Genomic DNA, 24647 nt, shown 5'->3' with positions numbered 1-24647 from the left:
ACATTGCTGTTCACAACTTCAATTTTTGCGTTTGAGAAGCCAGACTTTACAAAACAGATCACGACAGTTCGTTTTCTAATTGCGTTTACTGAAGAGGAAATCCATTGAATCGCATCTAGGATGCTGATTTTCTTTGCAAGGTCACTCGCACATGTTACATCGTTCAAATTTGCAATGAGATGTCTTAAAACATGTTTTCTGTAGTGAAGTTTAAAATTTTTTATTATCCCTTGATCCAAGGGCTGACACTCTGCAGATGTGTTTGGTAGCAGAAAAACGATTTGAATGTTGGACAATTCAATGTGTGGGTGAGATGCAGCATTATCCACGAAAAGAATAATTTTTCTGTTTTGACGAATCATGTTTTGGTTAAAGTGACTTATCCATTCGCTCATGATATCTCGTGTCATCCACGCTTTTTTATTAGACTTCCAGTCAACATTCAAATGATTCAACTTTGCCTTTGAAACAATGAGGATTTTGTGGTTTTCCTATAACAAGAGGTTGTTCAAAGTCTCCCAGCATATTTGTACACAATAGTACAGTCAAGCATTCCTTAGAAATTTTTCCATCCTGGCACTTTTCGTTTTTTAGACTCATTGTTTTTTCAGGAAGAGCTTTAAAAAACAACCCTGTTTCGTCACAGTTGTAAATATCCTTAGCTTCAAAATCACGACATAAATCTTCCAATTTGACGGTCCACTATGTTAGAACTCCAGTATCAACAGATCACCACTTACGGTTTTCCAAGAAATTTTATGCCGAGTTTTGAACTTGTCTAACCATCCCTCAGACGCTTTGAACTCATTTACTCCCATAGATTTCGCAACCTCCAAAGCCTTTTCCCTAATAATAGGCCCATTAATGGGAATTTTTTTAGCACGTGCGCAACAAAACCACTCATACGTAACATTGTCAATTTGAAGTCCAACGGTTTTCGGGAATGATTTTTGAACCTGATCATTTCCGCGTTGCCAAAATTGTTTGAGCAGTTCATTTTTTTTCTTTAGGATGTCGCTTCCTGCGTCTTCCTGATTTTGAATTTTGCAGCGAGATTGCGAACACTATTTTTTTGCTGATCATATGCATTAATGAGTTTGAACAGGCCCATTAATGGTAATTTTTTTAGCACGTGCGCGACAAAACCACTCATACGTAACATTGTCAATTTGAAGTCCAACAGTTTTCGGAAATGATTTTTGAACCTGATCATTTCCGTGTTGCCAAAATTGTTTGAGCAGTTCATTTTTTTCCTTTAGGATGTCGCTTACCTGCGTCTTCCCGATTTTGAATTTTGCAGCGAGATTGCGAACACTATTTTTTTGCCGATCATACGCATTAATGAGTTCGACTTTATCTTTTAAAGTTAAATGTTTACGAGAAGACATTGTGCACTTCACACGACACTGAACAAAACTGAAAACTGAAACTCAAAAGACGAAAGGCGACCAAATCCCCCCCCTGCACACACCGAATTCATCAGAAATTTTACACGTGCCTTAAAATTCTTGAAAAAAGGTTTAGAACCACAATGTAAACCTTGATAAAATTCAGAGAATCGGAAATAGAAAATAAACACACAACTGAGGCAATACGTGGAAGAAAAGTTCCTAGAAAAAGGGCCGTGAGGTCTCCCGTAGTCCGTTATGGGGAGATCAAATTAAGTGCTAATCTAAACAAAACAGTGCAGATTTCCTGTCCGCGTCCGTACAGAGAATATCCGCTAGACAGAAGCTGAAAACACGTTAAAACCAATGGAGGTGAGTTGGGAAATTTGAAAATGTCCGTTGTAGAGAGATGTCCGTTAAAGAGAGATGGCTGTTAAAGATAGGTGTCTGTTAGGAGAAGTTTCACTGTACTTAATTTTTAGAACAAGAAAACTAGCATGAATTTTGTCAATTGTTGAAAAATGATTTTTGGTGTACAAAATTTGCTTATATAACAGATATATTTGAACAATTGAATAATGTAAATTCCAGTACGCAAGGAAGAGATGAAAATTATTAAAATCTTCTGATATAATTGCCACTTTTAAAGACAGGGTAAAATTTTGGAAAATTAAAGTTAACGAAGCCAACATGGAAATGTTTTCAAAGAGAGCTGCACCAAAAAACAAAACTATAAAGAAGTTAATTTCTGAACACTTAACATCACTAGAAGAACAGAGTTGTCATTATTTTCCTGATATATTTATCGTTAGTTTTGACTGGATACGAAATCTATTTGTTGAATTGACATCTAATAAAATGGAGTTAAGCCTTAAAGAAGAAGAGAAATTAATACAAATTCTCAATGACCTTATGTTGCAATTAAAATACTCTGAAATTTCATTTGAATCCCTTTGGATATTAATTAAGAAGGAATATCCCAACATAGGAGCCAGAGCACTTCAGTTTTGGTAGAATTTTCTACTTCGTACTTGTGAACTTGGGTTTTCTACGCTCGTTAATATCAAAACTAAAAAGAGGGAAAGACTGAAGTCGGTTGAAAATGAAGTGCGAGTAAGTTTGTCTAAAATATGCCCAAACATAAATGAACTATGTAAATTTTAAATCGCATCAAACACATGATTCACATTAATTGTTTTGTTTTCTTTTTACGAATATATTTTTATTGTAATAAGCATTTTTTACTAAAATTAATAAAATTTCAATATAGTTTTTTTTTTTTTTTTTAATTATTTCAGTTTCTGGATATAAATAAGAAAATGTACTTATTGTTCTAAAAACATTAAAATAATTATGAAAACACAATCAAATATTATTTCTTTAATTTAGATTTTTTCATACAATTTATTATTCTTAGAGATATAGAAATTGTGCATAAAATGCAGTATGAGGTCAATTTTTAAATAAAAAAATTGTTTAAAAATCCTGTACCAAAAGCCAAACATTTTTTTCATGCATTTTTCAAAACAAAATTCCTTCATTGCACTTCCACATGCACCAACTTACAAAATATTCTGCGAGCACCCATGCATGCAATGCTGGGGGTACCTGGAATTTTTCACAATTGATTTAGGGTGTCTTCACATTAAAAAGTTTGAGAACCACTGCCTTACGCTATCAAGTTTGAGATATATGTAATGCTGTTCTGTATTGATACTACACAATGGCGGAAAGTTTCGAAAGGTACAAGTTTTACCAATACTAAGTAATAACCCACAAAATCTCTAAGTTAAAAATAAACTAAATATCGTAACTAGGAATATAAAGCTACTTCTAGAAAATAAATTAATATGCCAATTAAGTCAATAAAATGGTAAAAATTTAAGAAAAACTTCTCTATTAGCTGGAGCCACACCGAGCTAATCTCGTTCCCAATACAAGTCATTAAGTTAGCACCGCATTTTTGGTGAGTGGATTTACGAGAAGTATACAGGCAAGCCTTTGTATTTCCTGAAAACTCATTTTTCATTTTGATTTCTACTTATTTCACATTTTGCTGATATTTTCCATTTTTTAATTAACTTCTTTATATCGGTCCCCACACTTTTTTTTTTTTTTTGTTAGTTGTTGGCACATTGGCTTCTGTGGCCATATTGCACCTCCCAAAGTTTTTGCATTTTGTACTCTGATCCAAGCCCGAGGCGGGATTCGAACCCGCGACCTTTGGTTTGCCAGGCAGACACTTTACCCAACCGGCTAGCCCGGTCGGCGGTCCCCACACATGAGTACAAAATGAAGGGCGCCTAAGTAGCCAGGTGAGAAGGAGCAGCAGTGCATAGCACACGCTTCTTGATTAGACCGGGGTTCAAGCCTGTCACCACCAAATATGGAGGATGCGGAAAGGTCAGGGAATGACCACAGCATATACCGGAGCAATATGGTCTTAGTTGCTAATGCTCCTAAAAACAAAATAACTAACTAACAAAATGAAGCAAAATGGACTCAGCAGATTTCAACAGAAAAAAGCAAAGAAAGCAAGAGACATTATCCAAGCTATGTCTGGATCACTGCTAAAGTGTGTTACGCCTTCAACATCTAGTGCAATTGATGTAGGCACCTCTGTAGCCAGGTGGGCAGGAGCAGCAATGCATAGCAGATGCTTCTTGATTTAGACCGGGGTTTGAGCCAGTGACCACCAAATACAGAGGATGCAGAAAAGTCAGGGAATGACCACCGCACATCCCCGGAGTAATATGGCCTTAGTTGCTAATGCTCCTAAAAACCAAATAACAAACAAACAAGCAATTGATGTTCAGCATGATAAATCAGAATAGCAAGTACAAGAATCATCTTCTCAAGAGGATCTAACAGACAAAGTTATTCATCCACTAGTGGAGAAGAATCTAGTGAAAATACACATGAGCAGAGAAAAGATTCTGAAAAGGAAGATGAAATAAACAATATTTTTGAGTATTCTGATGTCCCTTTTTTGGCTTAACTCTGCACCAGATAACATAAGAATTTATTTTATGAAAGGCAATGAATATTATCTCACATTGTTGCTGCCTATTAATTCACATTGTGGCTGTTAGCATTAGTAGAGGCATTTGATGCAAGAAAGCAAGCTTATGCAGCATCAGCCAAATAAATAAATAAAAATAAATAAAAAATAACCACTTCCACTTCACCCCTCTGTTCATTCGAAATACCTGTCCAGCTGAGACTTAAACTTATTTAGGCTATCAACTTCCACGACAAGGGATGGAAGTCTGTTCCACCAACCAACCACCCGCTGGCTAAAGGCAAATTTCCACATGTCTATCCTACATCTGTCTTTCCTCAATTTGAATTTATGCCCTCTCAGGTGATTATTCTGAGCAAGAGGAAGAATCCCATCAGCATTGAGCATGCTCAAACCATTCAAGGCTTTATACACCTCTATCAGATCACCTCGCTGGTGCCTAGTCTCCAGACACTGTAATTTGCAAAACTTAAGCCTTTCTTCGTAAGAGCACCCCTTTGTTCCATTCACTAATCTTGTTGCCCTTCTCTGTACTCGTTCCAGCAGCTCTACATCCTTCTTGAAATGAGGCCTCCAGACCTGTATACAGTACTCTAGGTGTGGCCTGACCATTGCCTTATACAAGGGAATAATCACCTCCTTATCCCTGCTAGAAAAATTCCTATATATCATTGACAATACACCATGAGCTACTCTTGCAGCCCGTCTGCACTGCTCAGAGAACTTCATATCTGCCTGCACAACCACCCCCAAGTCCCTTTCATTCTCTACCACTGTCAGTGTAGTACCACAGAGTTGATACGTTGCTCTGGGGTTGCTGTTTCCCATATGTAGTACTTTACATTTGTCAATGTTAAACTTCATTTGCCACCTCTCAGCCCATCTGCTCAACCTTTCCAGATCCTATTGCAGCAGCACAGTGTCAGTAGTGTCCATGACAACCCTGGCAACCTTTGTATCGTCTGCAAACTTGGACATTAAGCTTGATATACCATCATCAATATCATTTATAAATACAGAAAACAATAATGGACCCAATACAGAACCCTGAGGGACTCCACTAATAACATTAGTCCACGAAGAGCAGTGTCCATTGATTACCACTCTCTGTCTTCTCCTCCCTCAACCATCCAGTTCTTTTGTGACTGCATCATAGTATGCAATCAAATTGGTCAGGCAAGACTTCCCCTTAACAAAACCATGCTGTGTCCGAGCTATAACTGAAGTCTTGTCTAGATGATCCTCCAGTGCTTCTTTAACCAGTGCCTCCATTAATTTTCCGGGAAGAGAAGTTAAACTCACAGGTCTATAATTACTTGTGCCAGCCTTTGATCCTCCTTTGTGAATTGGGGTCACATTTGCACATCTCCAGTCCATGGCTACCTCCCCTGAGTCCAAGGAAGCTCTCATAATTATGGCTAACGGTTTGCCTACTTCCTTTGCTGCCTCCTTTAATATAACTGGATAGATCCCTTCCACCCCAGGTGCCTTTCTCGTGTGTTTATCTTCAACAATTTCTTCTCCACTTTACTCTCAGTTATTACAAGATTCTCTAGCTTACTGCCAGAGTTGAATACACCTCTGGCATTCCATAGGTGAATAACTCCTCTGTGTGAATGTCGATGCAAAATATTCATTTAGTTTGTTAGCTACCTGAGCAGGATTGTCAACAGCTGACCCATCAATATCAAGTGGACCAATGTGATTCATCCCCTTTGCTGTTTTTCTTTGCATCCCTTGCCAAAGATTTCTCTTAATCTGCCTTCGCCTGCCTAACCTCCTTTGTAACTTGGTTACAGATCAACTTGTATCTATCATAGGCTTCTGTGTCACGTGTTAATTTGTATGTATGCCATGCATTTTTCTTCTCTGCCATATGTCTCGTTAGTCCATCTGACATCCATTTAGGCCTAAACCTTGGACAATATTTCTTAGTTGGTATGTAAAGCCTAGTAGCTTCCAAGATAAGTTCTTTGAATGCTTCCCATTTTGAATTTGCTGTTGGTAACATCATCAGTTGGTCCCACTGTATAGAATTTAAATACTGCCTCAGTCCATCGTAGTCACCTTTACGAAAGTAATAACCCTTCCCTTTACCCCTAATGGTAGTTACCTCTTTGGGTAAATCCCACTTCAGCACACTGTGATCACTGCCAAATAGGTAGTGGTTCATTTATCTGCAGATTCCTAATGCATGAAGAATCACTATTGATAATCAAATCAAGAGTATTAATCCCTCTAGTTGCCTACCGAACATGCTGATGTAGAAAACAATCATCCAATAAATCCACAAAAGCCTTGCTAGTGTGTGAGTGACCAGCCCCCAAATTCCAGTCAATATCTGGGAAATTAAACTCCCCCATTATAAGACTCTCTGATTTACCGGCCCACTCTATTTCCCTGTACAGTTTCTTATTATACTCATCAGAGTCATTAGGCCTATAGCACACTCCTATTCTCAATTTTGATCTCCCAATGCTTATGTCACACCAACCTGACTCGACACTGCACTGTCCAGCGATGTCGACTTGCTTCACTTCCTTGAATTTCATGTATTTCTTAACTAATAGCATCCTCTCCTGTCTATCCTTTCTGTAGACATTGTACTCCCCAAATTCCAGTTCTGCATTCCTTATATCTGTGTGACACCACGTCTCTGAAATCCCAACAATATCTGCCTTTGATGTTTTGAGCAATACCTCGAATTCATCAAATTTATTTACTAAACTCCTAGCATTGGTGTACACGCAAGTATACATGCACCAGTTCTTTTTCTTAGCTACTCTAACCCAACCCATGTGTTTACTTGTACCCCAATGATTTCCAGCAGTGTCTGAAATATCCTGCATCTTATTTTCCAGGCTGCGGCTCATTCCAATAGAAGCAGTGTAAGAATCACTTTCACTTCTGCCAGTGGCTACTGTTAATCTATTAGTCCTTGTATCCCCCCAATCTAGCAGTTTTCCGACCCACCTAACACTGCTTCGATAGCATCAGCAAACATTCTTGCACCCTTTCTATTTAAGTGTATCCCATCCCTGTAGAAGCAGTCTCTCCTGTTAACAAGTACAGACCAGGCTGAAAAAAATTCTACCCCTTGAGCCTTGCACAATCTTTCCAGGGCCAAATTGATCGACAGGGCTCTCATCAAATACTCCCTCCTATCGTGTCTGGGCAGAATTGCAGACACTTTCAAATTCAACCCTAATTCACGGCTTTTTTTCAACAGTGACCTGTAGTTGTTAAGTAATTCCGTCTGTCTGCTACTTTTAATATCATTAGTGCCAACGTGTACAACTATATCACCTTTTGTGCCCTTAAAAGATGATATCCGCTCTACATCATCAACCTTTGCCCCTGCCAGACATCCCCTGGTCCATTTCCACCTATCCTTTTTACAAAGCATGTTTCCCGTTTCCCTGACAATAGAGTCACCAACAACTACTAGTTCCTTTGGATACAGTACATTCTGCCTTGGGGGGCTGCCGCTGTGTTGCGTGATGACCAAGTGCAAGCTGTGGCATTGGTGTGGGCAGCTGAGAGCTTGATGGGCTCCTCACTTTTAATCCTTTGAGGGCATCCACCCTGTCCTTCAAGCTCTCATATAGGCCCATAACTACGCTGAGTTGTCGCCTGATTTCCTTACACTCCTTGCATCGCGCTCACACACACAAAGACATCCCCCATGGCAGTATCATGTCCTGTACCCGACTGCTCCACAAACATCAAGCAAGTAGTGCATTTTAAAAGGCTGTGATTCAGAGGGCAACTGCCCCCCCCCCCTCAGTTCTCCCATTAGCTTGAGCCGTTTGCTTTGCTGCTCTGGTCTGAGTCATGATTTCGATTTAATTTCAATAAAATTTCAATTTCAGTACAAAATTAAAACCCTAAACTTGTATCCCAACACAATTATAACGCTATATTTATGTTTCAGTATCAAGTGTTATCTACGAAATCCCTTTATATCACTTCCGTATCAAGTTAAGTATTAATTATTGATTTTTACTAATTATTTATGTTACGTAACCTAAGTCATTATATGTATAGTTAAAAGTACAATTTAATTTACAATGAAGTTCAACAAGATTAATAGATTTTACTGATTAATTGACAATATTATGTACTATACTATACTATATTAAGCTTATGCTATCTAGTTCGAGATATTTTGTATCACGTAACAATGGCAGCAATTTACGAATGGTAAACACGTGGATTTGATATCCTTACCGATACTAAGTAATACCTACAAAATCTCTATCTAAGTTATTTTAAACTAAGTATCTTAAATAGGAATATAAAGCTACTCTAGAAAATAAGTTAATATGCCAATTTAAGCTAATAAAACAGAAAATAAATCAGAAAAAACTGTTGAAAGAACTGTTGAATCAGATACTGTTGAAAGAGCAAGAAAAAAAATTAAAGGGAAATGTCGACAACTAACAACATCCTGGTTTTATAGGACTGCCAAACAGAGAAAAAATTTTAAGAACATGGATGGTTTATTCACCACCATCAGGAAATTTATTTTGTTTTTGCTGTAAACTATTTTCATTGGAGAATAAAGAAATCGAAACATCCAACTTTAAAAAACTGGATGGAAATTAAACCCAAAAGATTCTGACCATGAAAATAGTGAACAGCATCTCTCGTGCTTGGAGAAGTGGAAAACCTTTGTTGAAGTTTCAACAAACTATTGACCACATTCATTCATCAGATAGTACTGGATAAAGAAAGAAAGAAATGGAGAGATGTTTTACATTGGCTTTTAGATGTAATCTATATTTCTGGCTCATCAGAATCTTCCTTTTCATGGACATAATGAATCCATTTTTTCTACAAATAAAGGAAATTTTATAGAAATGGTAGAGATGCTATCAAATTATGACCCCATTTTGAAAGAACATATTTTAAGATTTGAATGTTCATCTGATAGGAAAGAACCTTCGTATCTATCACCACAGATTCAAAATGAATTTATTAACACTTTAGGAAATTATGTAAGAGAAAAAATAGTAGCCAATAATATAAAACAAGCTAAATATTTTGTAATTCTATTTGACAGTACACCAGACTTATCCCACACTGACCAAATGTGGGAAGTAATTAGATATGTTCACATTGTAGGTGACAAGGTTGACATGAAGGAGTTATTTTTAGGCTTCTTTCCTATTGTTGAAAAGACCATTGTTGAACTCACAAAAAAAAATTTTGAATAATTTAGAAAAGGATGGACTGGATATAAATCTGTGCCGTGGTCAAGGCTACAACAATGCAGCAAAAATAGCAGGAATTCATGGTGGAGTCCAAAATTTCTTTTCTAAAATCAAGGAAATTAATCCCAAAGCACTATTAATCCCAAGCATTTTGTCATGCGTAACCTTCTTTGGAACACCTTTATTCTTTCTTTTCAGTCTCTCCACAACATTGGGAAATAATGAAGAAAACATACAGGAATGACAGTCAAAAGACTTGCCAAGACAAAGTGGAGTGCACATTATGAATGTGTAAATATGGTCAAAATGAATTTTGAAAAAATAACTTTCGCTCTACAAACATTGTGCGAACCTCAAGAGAATATAGATACCAGAGGGACCGCTCAAATTTTATTATCAACCATATGTGATTTTTATTTTCTAGGTTATCTTTCTTTCTGGCACAAAATTCTACAAGAAGTTAACACTACGCAAAAATATTTACAAACAATCTGAATAAGCCTGGAAAAACGTGTTGTCAAGTTACAGACCTTAAAATTATTTATTAATGAAGGAAAAAAGAAAATTGTAGAAAGGGTTCTGCAATTTGCAAATAACACTTGTGAGGAAATGGGCATTTCAATGGGAAGAAGAGGAAGAATAAGGATAAAAAAACAAATTTCAGGAGAAATGACGAAGGATGCTGGACTGTCACTCCAAGAAGAATTAAAAAAAGTGCAAGGCATGAATGCCTGGATAGATTTTGTCAAGAATTGGAAGTTCGTTCAATAATGATGGACAAAATTCTTTCAACATTTGCCATTATTCAACAGTATAAATTGGTTGTTGCAAAGAAAGAAGAATATGAAATGCATATTTCCAAGCTGACCAAAATTTTCGATGAATTTCTTCATGAAGAAATTGTATTAGGAATTGGCCAACTAAAGCACTTAAAAGCTGCAAAAATAACTGCAGAGGAAGCAAAACAGTGGACAGCTTTGCAGTTTGTAGAGTTTATTATAAAGTGGGATTTTCTGGAATCTCTACCAAATTCATTATTATGTTTAAGGTTCTTTTTAACGGAATGTATATCTATAGCTTCTTTTGAAAGAAGCTTTTCAAATTAAAATTAATTAAAAATTACTTTCGTTCATCAATGGATCAAACTAGATTATCAAATCTAGCTATAACATCTATTGAAAATGAATATGCCAGTAAAATTAATTTTGATGAGGTTATCTATAAATAAATTTGCCGAAATGAAGACATGAAAATGGAAACTATAAATCTCTTCTGTTATCAATTTTCACATTTTGTATCTCTTTTTCTCTTTTTGTTATTATATTAAATACTATGCAAATACACTATACTTTACTGAATTTTTAACGTTCCTTGCAAAATGTTCCTTAGTTTCTTCGATTTCTTAAAATCAATTAAGTTTTAAGACTTTTTTTTTAAAGCTGATAACGTTATTTAGGGGGCAACACCAGAAGGATCTGCCGCAGGTGCAAAAGACCGTAACTACGCCATGGCTCTATACAAGTCTGGAAGCCTCACTTTAGGAAGGATGTAGATCTGCTGGAATGGGTGCAGAGAAGGGCAACTAGACTGGTGAGGGGAACAAACGGGTGCTCTTACCTAGAAAGGCTTTAGTTCTGCAAATTGCAGCGTCTCCAGTAGACACTTGCAGGGAGATCTGATTGAGGTGTTCAAAGCCTTGAACGGATTGAGTAAGCTGAATGTTAATGGTATTCTACATTTGTATAACCATAGTTTACCCATAAATTTAACTACATACATAGTGTAAAGGCATCGTTTAATTTTAACTCGAATTGTCGCTGCCTTCACGAGATACCAGGTATTGTACTACTTTGAATAAATAATGCTCCTCTAGTAGAGGACACTACTGTTATTTATTCTCAAGTGGGCACCACCACCACCCAAGATGGCACCATTTCGAAGGTAGTTGGCTTCATCATCGGTGGGTAGGCAGGTACCCTGATAATGCAAACATGCCATCACAATTGCGAAGTCGTTCCACAATATGAAAGATGCCAAATGGTGTACAGAATGATAGAGTATTTGAAGATTAACTGTATGAGGCATAATATGATATGGGTTTAAATTAACTATATAATATCGGTGTAGAAACACCACAGTTTATCCATAAATTTAACTACATATGTAGCATAAAGGCATCATTTAATTTTATATCATATTGTGGCTGCCTTCAAAACAAGATACCAACTAGCTTCGAAAGTGCCGTCTGGGTGGTGCTGCTCACTTGAGAATAAATAACAGTAGTCTCCTCTACTAGGAGCGTTATTTATTCAAAGTAGTACAATATCTGCACACCACTGGCATCTCTCATATTGTGGAACGACTTCGCAACTGTGATGGCATGTTTGCATTATCAAAGTACCTGCCCGCCCACCGATGATGAAGCCAACTAGTTTCGAAACGGCCCATCTGGGTGGCGGTGCCCACTTGAGAATAAATAACGGTAGTCTCCTCTACTAGAGGAGCGTTATTAGCATTAGCATTAGTAGAGGCATTTGATGCAAGAAAGCAAGCTTATGCAGCATCAGCCAAAAAAAAAAAAAAAAAAAAAAACCACTTCTACTTCACCCCTCTGTTCGTTCAAAATACCTGTCCAGCTGAGCCTTAAACTTATTTAGGCTATCAACCTCCACCACAAGGGATGGAAGTCTGTTCCACCAACCAACCACCCATTTCCGCACGTCTATCCTACATCTGTCTTTCCTCAATTTGAATTTATGCCCTCTCAGGTGATTATTCTGAGCTAGAGGAAGAATCCCATCAGCATTGAGCATGCTCAAACCATTCAAGGCTTTATACACCTCTATCAGATCACCTCGCTGGTGCCTAGTCTCCAGACACTGTAATTTGCAAAACTTAAGCCTTTCTTCGTAAGAGCACCCCTTTGTTCCATTCACTAATCTTGTTGCCCTTCTCTGTACTCGTTCCAGCAGCTCTACATCCTTCTTGAAATGAGGCCTCCAGACCTGTATACAGTACTCTAGGTGTGGCCTGACCATCGCCTTATACAATGGAATAATCACCTCCTTATCCCTGCTGGAAAAATTCCTGTATATCATTGACAATACTCCATGAGCTACTCTTGCAGCCCGTCTGCACTGCTCAGAGAACTTCATATCTGCCTGCACAACCACCCCCAAGTCCCTTTCATTCTCTACCACTGTCAGTGTTGTACCATAGAGTTGATACGTTGCTCTGGGGTTGCTGTTTCCCATGTGTAGTACTTTACATTTGTCAATGTTAAACTTCATTGATTTGAAGTTATTTATTTGAAGTAGTGCAATACCTGGTATCTCATTGTGAAGGCAGCCACAATGCGAGATAAAATTAAATGATGCCTTTCTACATATGTAGTTAAATTTATGGGTAAACTATGGTGTATCTACACCGATATTATATAGTTAATTTAAACCCATATCATATTATGCCTCATGCATTTAATCTTCAAAGTTAATGGTATTCTTCCACTTGCTGAGACTATACACATGAGGGGGCATAAATTCCAGTTGACGAAGTATGGTTGCAGGATAGATGTGTGGAAGTTTGCCTTCAACCAGCGGGTGGTTGATTGTTGGAACAGGCTTCCATCTGTTGTGGAAGTGGAGGAGTTGAATAAATTCAAAGGAGAACTAGAGAAATTCTTGGAGGGAATGGATGGGTGAACTGCTTTTTTTTTTTTGGCTGATGCTATATAAACTTGCTTTCTTGCATCATTTGCCATTACTACTATTACAGCAGACTCTTGATTATCTGGGGGGAGGCTTAACCGAGGTCTATGACCGATGGAAGTCCAAGGAACCTGTAAGAATGCCTGTAATGTGGGATCTATTATGGATGTGTTTTGTTTGTTTTTAATGGTCCTTTACTACTGTACAGTGATTTTTAACATTCTTCTCTATTTTTTTTTTTTTTATTTCAATGCATGTGCATCCATCATGTTTAAACTGAAAATGATTTTTCCACTGTTCTTTCTGTTGAAAAACTTCAGCTCATCAATAAACATGAACGGTGCGAAGTGTGAACTTTAATAGGTCTCTACTTCAGAGACTACATGGAACAAGAAGATGTTCCATTTTGTTGAAAAGAAAATAAATGTTTCAAAACATTCCATTTACAGGAAGGTAAATCAAGAGAAAAAATAAACTTCACTGTTTTCTTTTTCTAAAAAAATTCTAATATTTTATCTCATAATAAATTTTATGTCAATTCTTCTTACATTGTATACTTTTATAAATATGAATACAGCATGTATGTAAATATATTTATGTTTTGTTACACACATTCACAAGTTTTTCTTTCATTCTGCAGATTTTCCAGCAAGTTTATTTCCTAGCTGCTCTGGATAATTGAGAGTTTATTGTACATGCTGTCACAGAATCATGTCACCAAGAAAATCAGATGAGTGGGGAATATCTAACTTGGCTGGTATGATGATACCTCTAGCTGCCTTGTAGGATATGGATGTTCTGGTCACCTAGAGTTTCAAAAGCTAGAGTTTCTCTGTCTTTGGGTACCAAAGATAGAAACTAAAACATCTGGAGCCAAATGGTTATAAAATGTGGCAAGTAATATCAATAGGTCTTTTTATGAAAAATCGAGGGAAATACTAAAGTATGATCCTCTGGTTGCCTGTAACGGGAATCATGTCCTACATTTCTATGAATAAAGAAGAATTTTATTATTATTATTATCTACAAGTAAATGCACCTGCAGTAATACTTATATGGGTGAGAAATGAGCAAGGGGTACCACTAAATGAACAATGGATAAGGAAGTATTGGAGAGAAGGGTGATGAAAGGGGCAAGCTGAAATACACTAATAAATAAGTAAGAGCAGAGAGTTTACAGGTAATTTGAAAAAGATGAGTCAAAATAGCATATATCCAAGCAAATAGTTGAAAAGAATATATAAAGATACTGCAGGATAAAATGAGAGAAATAGAAAGGGAGTGGTGACAGGTTTAGACTTCAGAAGCATACCATGGAACACATATAGCAGAACAATGATGATTAAAGTTATCTAAGGAAGGGAGCATATACGTGCCATGACAGTACACTATAATGACACAAATGAGAAGCAATGATAAAAACAAGAATGAATTTTATGAGAAACTGCAAAATGTTTTCACAAAAAAATGGAAAAGAAAAAATAATTATTGGAGCAGGCATAAACAGGATATGAAAGGATTTATGGGGAATAATAATTATATTTCAAGTTTTATGTCTAAATTTGCTGATAATAAGATGGGCAGGATAGTTAATAGCAGTAATCAAGATATGCTACTTCAACAAAAACAGAGATAAATTATTTGGACTGACTCAGAAATGGCAGCTGAGGTTTAATACTGGAAAATGAAATACTTTACATATGAGCAGTAATCCTAGAATAATGTACCATCAAACTCAATATTACAGATAATGAAAAGGACTTGCAATATGATATGAAGTTTTCTGAACAGTATACACTACTAGCTGCATACACTGTGTCTATACAGCTAATGGTGTTTTATCAATGCTATATGGGAACTTTTCCAGTAGGGATAAAGAGATATATTCTATTATATAAAGCAATGGTTAGACTACATATTAAATACTGCATACAGACTTGGAGTCCCCATTTTAAGAAAGATGCAGACTTTTTGGAAAGAATTTATAGAAGAATACAAAACTCGAGAATAACAAAAATACAACACTCAAGCCTCTCTTATCAAGAGAGTCATGAGTTTTGTAAGCTACAGCATTTGGAAATCAGATATCTGTAGGACAACCTGAGCATAGTGTTTTAAGTAAAATAAATGCAGATGGGATTTTTATGCTTTGCATAAGACAGATTTAAATTGAGAGGAGATAAACGTAGAATAGATTCCCAAAAATCTGCCTTTAGTCAGATTTTTTCAGAGATTTTAGTCAGAGAGAAGGTTGAAAATTTATCTAAATTTAAGGAGGAAATGGATAAATACTTCAGGGAAATTGGTAAATTAAGTGAGGAAAGGTGATACTGATTAGTTTATTTTTTTTTTGCTGCTGATAAGTGAGCTTGTTTCATTGCAATATTACTCACAATAGTGTTTGCAATACTACTCACAATAAACTTGCCATTTGCTTTTAGAGTCAAGTAACTAAAAATAGTGTGTGTGTGTGTGTGTGTGTGTGTGTGTGTGTGTGTGTGTGTGTGTGTGTGTGTGTGTGTGTGTGTGTGTGTGTGTGTGTGCGCGCACGCGTGCACGCAAGAGATTTGTGTTTCAGAAGTAAAATACTGAAATCATAAACAATCATGAATTTATCTCATAGCAAAACTGAACTAATAACAGTGATTCCACTGCTATTTTTTTTATCATGCCATGAAGTTTCCTGAACACCAGCACTGAAACTTTCCTTAGTTGATAGCATGGAAAAATTTTCTATTGTTGAGCATACCTGACAGCACATGATTAACAAACCTTGCTATCTCTAGCCTTCGAGCTTAACAATGGCGGTTAGCTGTGATAGTTGCTATTATATATGCTCTTGTTAAAAGTGTTTATAAATATGGTTTTAAAGTGCTTACTTTAAATACTCGCGATACACGAATATATTCTGATAAGGTTTAACAGGTTTGATGATTTCTAATCAAGGAAAGGTAATATTCAAGCTAATTTTGCAATAAGTATGTTTTGGCAGTTAGAGCAGTCTTTGTTCTAACTGCCAAAACATACTTATTGCAAAATTAGCTTCAAAAATTTTAAGAGCTACTTTTTAAAATCTGCAAGGTATGATGAAGGAGACTTCAAATAGGTGGAAGAGTATATCTAGCTGATTAGTTTCATCTAAGTTTGGAACAAAATATCTTCTTAGCGGAAAAGATATATAATTTTAAAAAATTTTAGAATTAAATAGTAAAGGCCTATACAGCCATTGTTGAAGGAAGAAGGCTGGTAGTGCCCCTATACGGTTATTAGTGTCCTCTCATAATAATAAAAAAAAACCAGTTTATCAAATGGAGTCAGATACACGCAGGGTTGATCTCACTTGTGAAAAAATTTGTGACATTGAATTGAAAGAGGTTGCAGGTTCAAAGAATCTTGAAAGTGCTGCTAAGGAGTCTGATTTCACTGTTGCTACAGACACCACTGTCTGCAAATTTCAAACAAAAATTAAGGAAGAATTGGAATTCTTCGTGTAAGCTAGAATTTCAGGATCCAAGTATATCTCACTGAGTCAAAGCAAAGAATCTTCGGAGGTCTATCTCTAGAGGTGTAGGTGAGAAGATGTTGGAATGGGAGGAGGTTCTCTCAGGTAAAGCTATCATGTTAGGAGAATTGGATAGTGAGGATAATAGGGATGATAAGGACATTGCACTTTTGACATCACATAAATCTCCTGAATATTCCATCAAAACACGTCGTCAAAGGCGGTTATCACTGTGTTCATCATGCAGTAGGTTTCCCGTTTTAAGACTAAATAATAAGAAGAAAATCAAGATCAATGCGCCTAAAAATGATTGAGATAAGGAATTACGTTGTTGTTGTTGTTATTATTATTTGTTTTTTTAGGAGCATTAGCAACTAAGGCCATATTGCTCCGGGATATGCGGTGGTCATTCCCTGACCTTTCCGCATCCTCCGTATTTGGTGGTGACGGGCTCGAACCCCCGGTCTAATCAAGAAGCGTGTGCTATGCACTGCTCCTTCCCACCTGGCTACGGAGGCGCCTAGGAATTACGTAAAGTTAAGAAAAATGTTCAGAGTGATATGGATTTGTCCGAGAAAAATGAAAATTCTTCAGCTATAATTGAGATAGGGAACAACACTGAAGCGAGTATCTTGTTTGTTTGTTATTTGGTTTTTAGGAGCATTAGCAACTAAGGCCATATTGTTCCGGGGATATGCGGTGGTCATTCCCTGACCTTTCTGCATCCTCTGTATTTGGTGGTCATGGGCTCGAATCCTGGTCTAATCAAGAAGCATGTGCTATGCACTGCTGCTCCTGCCCATCTGGCTACGGAGGCATCCGAGTATCTTGTCATCATGTTCAAAATAAATTAGGAACGAAAGCATGAATTTTAATTTTAATGTCAAAAAACATGACTTATTCTGGGGAGAGATGAGATTTTCTTGAAGCCATGGTTTTGGAACTTGGAATACAGAATGAGAAATTTAAGGAACGGATACAATGTATGCATGAATCTGCTCAGAATTATAGGCAAGATACGGATAACCAAAAAAATCTGAAACTTTATAGTGATGTAGTTAAGAGTGACAACTTCTTTTGCAAAGGACGTTGAAAGTGAGTTCCTCAGACAATGAAGTGGCTAGATCATATGATGATGAGCATGTTTTATTAATTCAAGCTAATGACAACTCTGTACTTAAAAGTAGTGAAGATGTCCGAATTGCTGTGGATAAGGAAATGAGAAACTCGTTGAGAGGGGACAGAATACAGAAGGTAAGAAAAGTATTTTATCGTGGCATTGTTTTAGAGATGCAAACTAAAAAAGACATAGAAGAAATAAAAAAGTGCGAACAATTGACATGACTTTGATTAGCTTTTGGATTTCCCAAAAAACCTGGAATGAAGTTAACTGTATATGATGTTAGTAAGGAAGTTAAGAAGGATGATCTCCACATGACATGTATGAGAAAAATCTTTTGCATTTGGGATTGATGAAAGAGGAGATGGTTGCTGAGGTCACTGTTCGCTTCATAAGTAGAAACAGGAGTGATTCCGGGAATAACTGGATTTTGGAGGTTTCACAAAGAATTAGAATGTTTCTAATGCAACAGCAGCGCTTGTTTATTGGACTGATGTCACACAGATTAAACAATTTCTATCTTGTGACTGTATGTTACAAGTGTCAGGGTTTTGGGCATACTCATACTACCAAAACATGTATACGATGAGATGTTATATGCAGCCATTGTGCTGGGAAAGGCCATACATAAAAATTGCAAAGACATTAACAAAGATGCAGTGTATTCGAACTGTATTGTTAGAAATCATGTGGGAGACCATTCTGACAAAAAAAAGTGTCCAGAATATCAAAGAGCACTTAAACTAATTAAACTGCGTATGGCTAATTCCTTTCATAACTATGGCCAATAGTACGAATTACTGTAACTCAAATCAGTACACTCAAAATATAAGTACGTTTAAAGATTTGAAAATAATGCAGCTGAATGAGCAGCATTCTCGATCTGTTGCAGATGAAACAAAAATTGTATGTCAAAGAGAAAATATCGATGTTGCTTGAATCCAAGAACCTTATTATGTGAATGATAAGACTAGTGAAGGATAGCAAAAGCTTAAAAAGCGGTACTCACCTTGAATTAATCTGCGATGGCTTACTTAGGCAGCGTGGTTAATATTTAGGTTGAATTGTTAAAAAAAAAAAAAAATTAAAAGTGGGGGGGAGGGTAAGTGTTGACTGAGTTAAAATAGGTGCAAGGAAACAGAAGTGTACACATCCAATCCTTGGTTGTCATTGAAGTAAAAGAATAATTAAAAACTAAATAAGTGAATACGGTGAAGCCAATAGTCGTTACGTGGACTTTCGTTAGTTATAAACGTCTTCAGTTGGCAATGTGTGGGGAGAGAACGCGCATGGTATTTAAGAATAAAAATTATACTCTCGTGATGCCTTTTTTGACATGTGGGAACTTTAATCGCGAGAGGTTCCAAATTGGGGAAAGATTGAAGGGGAGTTTTGAATTTAGAATTTTGAGGTTAGAGTGGTGCCGGTACCATTCAATAGCTAGGGCTTCATATTGAAGTATTCTGTAGCTGGATTTTAGTTTAATGATGGAAATGGCAGAGTCAATGAGGGGGTTGTGGTTGTGAGTCTGGGCATGAATTGTAAGTTCTGTAACAGATTGATTAGACATGAGACTATGGAAATGATAGTATGCACGGGTGTTGGATGTTTCTGATGAGCCAAATTTGGTAGTGGTACTTTTTTTTTTTTTTTTTAACAATTCAACCTAAATATTAACCACGCTGCCTAAGTAAACCATCGCAGATTAATTCAAGGTGAGTACCGCTTTTTAAGCTTTCGCTATCCTTCACTAGTCTATTAACACGGTACTTGAAGATCTCTAAAAATTTCGTATTGTGAATGATAAGATAGTTAGTTATCCCCTTTCCTGTAGGGTCATATATAATCCTTGTCCAGAAGTGAGAGCTGCAATAATTGTTTTTAATTCTGATTTAGTATTAACCAAAATTGAATCCTTATGTAGCAGTCATGCGGTTTGTGTTAACATTCAGTCTACTGTTGGTGCATTTGTATTTGTTTCAATATATTTTAAATACAACTCTGACATTCAGCTGTATTTAGTTTATATGAAGTGTTCTTGATAAGCTAGGAGATTTGCCTGTATTGTTTGCAATTGATTCTAATGCCAAGAGTTTGCTTTGGTTCAGTGGCACTACTGATGATAGAGGGAAGGCTTTAGATGATATGATAGCAGAGCGGAAGCTTATGGTTCACTATCAACCTGGGGAGGAGTTCATCTTTTGGACAGTAAATGGTGAATCAAATATAGACCTAACTTTTACAAGCTCAATTGGCGCTAGATTTGTCTGTGGATGGAAAGTCAAATCTGACTGAGTATTGAGTGATCATCGTGCGATATTTTATGAAATCAATACACATTGGGGAAAACAGTGTTGGCTTGAATTAATTACGGCGCTTTTCTGTTAAGCATGCAAACTGGGATAACTTTGAAAGAAGTCTTCAGCGGACCATGCTTGTGATCTCTGATTTATCTAATATGACAGGTGATAATTCTGTAGGATTTTTGCAAAAATTTATGTGCATGTGTAGCTATGAAACAGATAAAACAGACCAGTTAAGTGGTGGACACCTCAACTTACTCTATTCAAAAAACAGGTTAATAAGGCTAGGAAGCAATTTCAGAAGAGCAAATGTAGGGAAAGTGCCTTGGAAGTTATTCGATTAAAGAAAGACTATGAAAGTCTTCATAATAAGTATGTCCGTGCTATCACTAAACAGAAATATGACTGCTCGAAAATGTGGTGAAAACAGCAGGAAATAATGACCCTTGGGGATTGGTTTATAAAATTTGTACTGGCAAATTCAGAACAGCTGCTGATGTTATATATTCTATTGGCAAGGGCACCACTGAGACGTGTAGCTGGAAAGATTCCACGAGTGCAATATTAGATCACCTTATAGGTAATGATAACATGGCTGATAATCCATGTGTTAATCTAGAACAGCATTTCCCAAACTTTTTTAGTCACGGAACACTTTTCATCTCACAACATATTCACGGAACACAAGTTTAGCGAGAGCCAAAGAACTGTTGCTAATATTTTATTACATATGGTGCACTGTGCATCAGGAGCATCTTTATTTCCAACACATGTAAAGCCGAAATTGAAATAACTGTCATCATACTTTTGTTTTGGTCTCTTATTAGTTGGTTCCTATTTTTTCACTTCAGATTTCTGGGGAACAAAAGGCTGCGATTGTTCATCCTCACTTTGAAGTGTGACAATATTGTGTTCTTTTTCATCGACCACAGTTGCACTACTATAAGTATTGCTTCCATTTAAAGTTCCTTTTTTCAACCACAAATCTATGATCATGTATTTTAGTAATAATATTTCAAAATACTGATAATTATCAAAAAAATTTATACAAGGAAGTGAATTTAGTTATGATATCGGTTCGTTTCCTCCACTCCTTCAACCCATGTATCCCAGACTAAATCACATATTAGATCACTATATTGCTACTTTTTCATAGGTCATTACCTCTACGCATACTTCTCTATGCAAAGCCCACCAAAATAAAGTGTTATGCAGTCTATTTGATTATTAGTCTATGCCAGTATATTAACAGAAAAAAATTATGTTAAATATTATAACGATACAAAAGTAGCATACGCTACAAATATGCAAAATTTATTTATTTTATTTTTTTAATTATTAATTACGATTTTTTGTGGAACACTAGTGTTCCACGGAATACAGTTTGAGAAACGCTGATCTAGAACATAGTTATATGCAGATGTTGAATGAGTCGTGTGGTAACGACATTGAAGAATTGCCCTTTAGCATGATGAACTTCTCACCACTGTTAAGTCCATTAAAAATAACAAATGTAGAGGTATGGACCTACTGGAGGGAGAGGTAATGAAGAAATTCTCTAATCTTTATTCAAACGAATTGTTACAAGTTTTTAATAACTGTCTAAGAGATGGTATATTTCAATCTCCTTGGAAGGATGCACTGCTCAAAGTTATCCTAAAATCTCCAACCAAGCCAACCAGTTCACCTGCTTCATATAGACCTATCTCTAGCCTTCCATAATAATATAAAGAAATATCGATTTGTGGCATTCCAAGAAAATTTAAAGCTATCTATCTAGTAAAGAAAATGCTTTATTTTTTTAATTATGAAAAAAATAAATTATTTAAAACAAATATGGCTTGGATCAGTTGCAATTCAGATTAGCAGGAGTTTGGATTACATATTGTAGTATTTGATTTATCAGTACTAAATGAAACTGCTTAGCTTCATTTTTTTCTCAACACAACCTGTTGTTCGTTATATGAAAAAAAAAAAAAAACTGCTACACTTTAATGACATTGGTTTTACTTGAATAGTAAGAAATAGGCCTAATTGCTTCTATTCAAAACATAAACAAAGTTAATACCTTTTAGACACTTAAAAATAATTAAAACAGTGGTACTCTACCATTCTTGTTTTATAATGAATTAGGAAAACTAAGATTTCCTGGTGCTGGGCTTACCAGTGATGATGATGATGTGCCATTATTAGTGGTTAGGACTGAAAAAAAAAAAGAGAAAGTTTATAACAGCAAAAGCTTTTCACTCACTGCTTGTACAGTAACTGCTACCACTATTCCTCCAGCCTGATCAAATGCTTGTGGAAAATTGAGCAATCCTGCCCCAAGAGCTGCATTAACAATTAGGAAGACAGCTGCATACCATGTTGTTTCTAGAGCAATAAAAAAAAAGGTCCTTGCTGGTAAAAGGGCATAATATGCAATAAAGGAGTCAACAAAAATATAAATATATAAAAATATTAGTATAGTAGTGTCAAATGGTTCAAGAAAATAATCTCATAAAGCATCAGCTAAAAAAAAAATCCTCCTCGCATCATCTGCCCACTCCTCCAATAATTTTCTAGTTCTTCCTTGAATTTACTCAAACTATCCACTTCCACAACAACAAATGGAAGTTTTTTTCAACAATCAACCACCTGCTGACTGAAATCAAACTTCTGAAAATCTTTCCTGAAATCATCCTTTCTCAAAATTGAAGCCTGTGGTAGCAGGTTCCACAGATGGATAAAGAAAATTCAGTTTAACCAATAAGAACAGTAACTAGTTTAATAAAAAATAACTAAGTAATTAACACAAGCTTTTGAGATTAAGTACTCTTCGGAATACACACATAAAATATGAAACGTTCCATTTGTAACATTTTATATTTTTATATATTATGTATTCTCACAGCTGACGAAGAGATACTTAATCTCGAAAGCTTCTGTTAATATCCTGAAAGAGGCCTCTGAGGTCGGGAAAACTCATATCTAGGAAATAAACTCATACACCGACCATGAATAAAATTTTACTGTAACTAAAATTTTACAAATAATATAAAAATAATAATATAAAATCAAAAACAAATTATTTACAATGATTGTATATTGCGGAATACTAAAAACTGTAATAAAAGATCATTTACAATAAAATAAGCTAAAATATAAAATTAAAAGCGCTAAAAACCTGGAGCTTTCAAGAGCGTCAGCTCTCTTCTTCAACAGTAATATGACTTCCTGCAACATCTCCTTAAATAGCAGGTTCATGGTACCTCCACACGTGGTATTTCTCCACGTGGTTCAATCGGCACATGGTCAGAACTGGAAGCGGAAATGTCTCGGGTGCGTGGCAAAGAAAATCGTTCATCCGAACTTAATACAATTGCTTCAAAAATGGGATAAATACGCATGCCTCTATCTCTGTTCATGGTATTCTTATTGGATGAGCCAATCCGTAAACCCTCGAGCCATTTACGCTCCCAGTATCCGTGTGCACGATCCAAAATGATAGCGTCCTCCAGGGAGATTTGATGCTGCTTCTCCCAAAAATGTTCGGGCCACGGCAGACTTATTGTAATCAGAGGAACCCATTGGTGGGTCTGGAACGGCGAGTCAATAAATTGGTACAATCCTGGTTGAACACGGAGAAGATTTCCAAGGAGAGTTACTGGTCATTACACACTACAGGTAGTCAACTCCCACGATTCTACGGACTGCCAAAAATTCATAAGGCAGAAGTACCCTTGAGACCTATAGTTTCATTTATAGGGAGTCCTTCCTATGCACTATCAGGGTACTTGGCCAAATTAATTGCACCCATAGTGGGGCAGTCCGAGTATGTTGTTAAAGACAGTAGGGAGTTTGTGAATTTTTTGGGGAATTTGACTATAAATGATGATGAGAGCATGATCTCTTTTGATGTTGTATCTTTATTTACATGTATTCCTATTAATCATGCAGTATATTGTGTAAAAATGGCATTGACCAGGGATGCCTCACTTGGTAATAGATCACTTCTCGGTGTGGAAGATATTTGTACCGGGGTAGAATTATGTCTAGCTAGCACTACCATGTTATTTCAAGGAACTATGTATAATCAGGTTCGCGGTACGGCCATGGGTTCACCCATTAGTGCCACCATGGCCAACTTGGTCATGGAGGAGTTGGAAAGTAGGGTTTTTAGTGGGTGTTCGTTTCCTATCAGGAATTGGAGAAGATACGTTGATGATACCTTTGCCTTGGTGCAGAAGGGGAGGGAGGATGATGCCGTTTGCTGGCTTAATAGCGTCTCCCAATTTATACAATTCACCTCAGAGGTGGAAACGGGCGGTCCTCTGTCGTTTTTGGATGTATTGGTCTCTAGGGTGGGTTCTAGGCTTAAGACATCAGTTTTTAAAAAACCCATGTGTA

General features: G+C 36.5%; 1 protein-coding gene across 1 annotated transcript in view; it reads right to left on the bottom strand.

Annotated features, from left to right (window-relative positions):
- LOC150079123 (sodium-coupled neutral amino acid transporter 7-like) overlaps positions 1-24647 on the bottom strand; it is a 183836-nt gene that overhangs the window by 137815 nt on the left and 21374 nt on the right. Inside the window, exon 2 of the mRNA XM_090382961.1 lies at positions 22510-22631. Coding sequence (XP_090239087.1) covers positions 22510-22631 — 122 coding nt within the window. The remainder of the gene's footprint in view (positions 1-22509; positions 22632-24647) is intronic.

Source organism: Mastigoproctus giganteus, chromosome 10 (assembly GCF_048544385.1).
Source record: "Mastigoproctus giganteus isolate SK-2022 chromosome 10, ASM4854438v1, whole genome shotgun sequence".
Classification (NCBI taxonomy): domain Eukaryota; kingdom Metazoa; phylum Arthropoda; class Arachnida; order Uropygi; family Thelyphonidae; genus Mastigoproctus; species Mastigoproctus giganteus.
The sequence above is the reverse complement of the archived record's forward strand: the minus strand, read 5'-3'. Positions and strand labels throughout refer to the sequence as shown.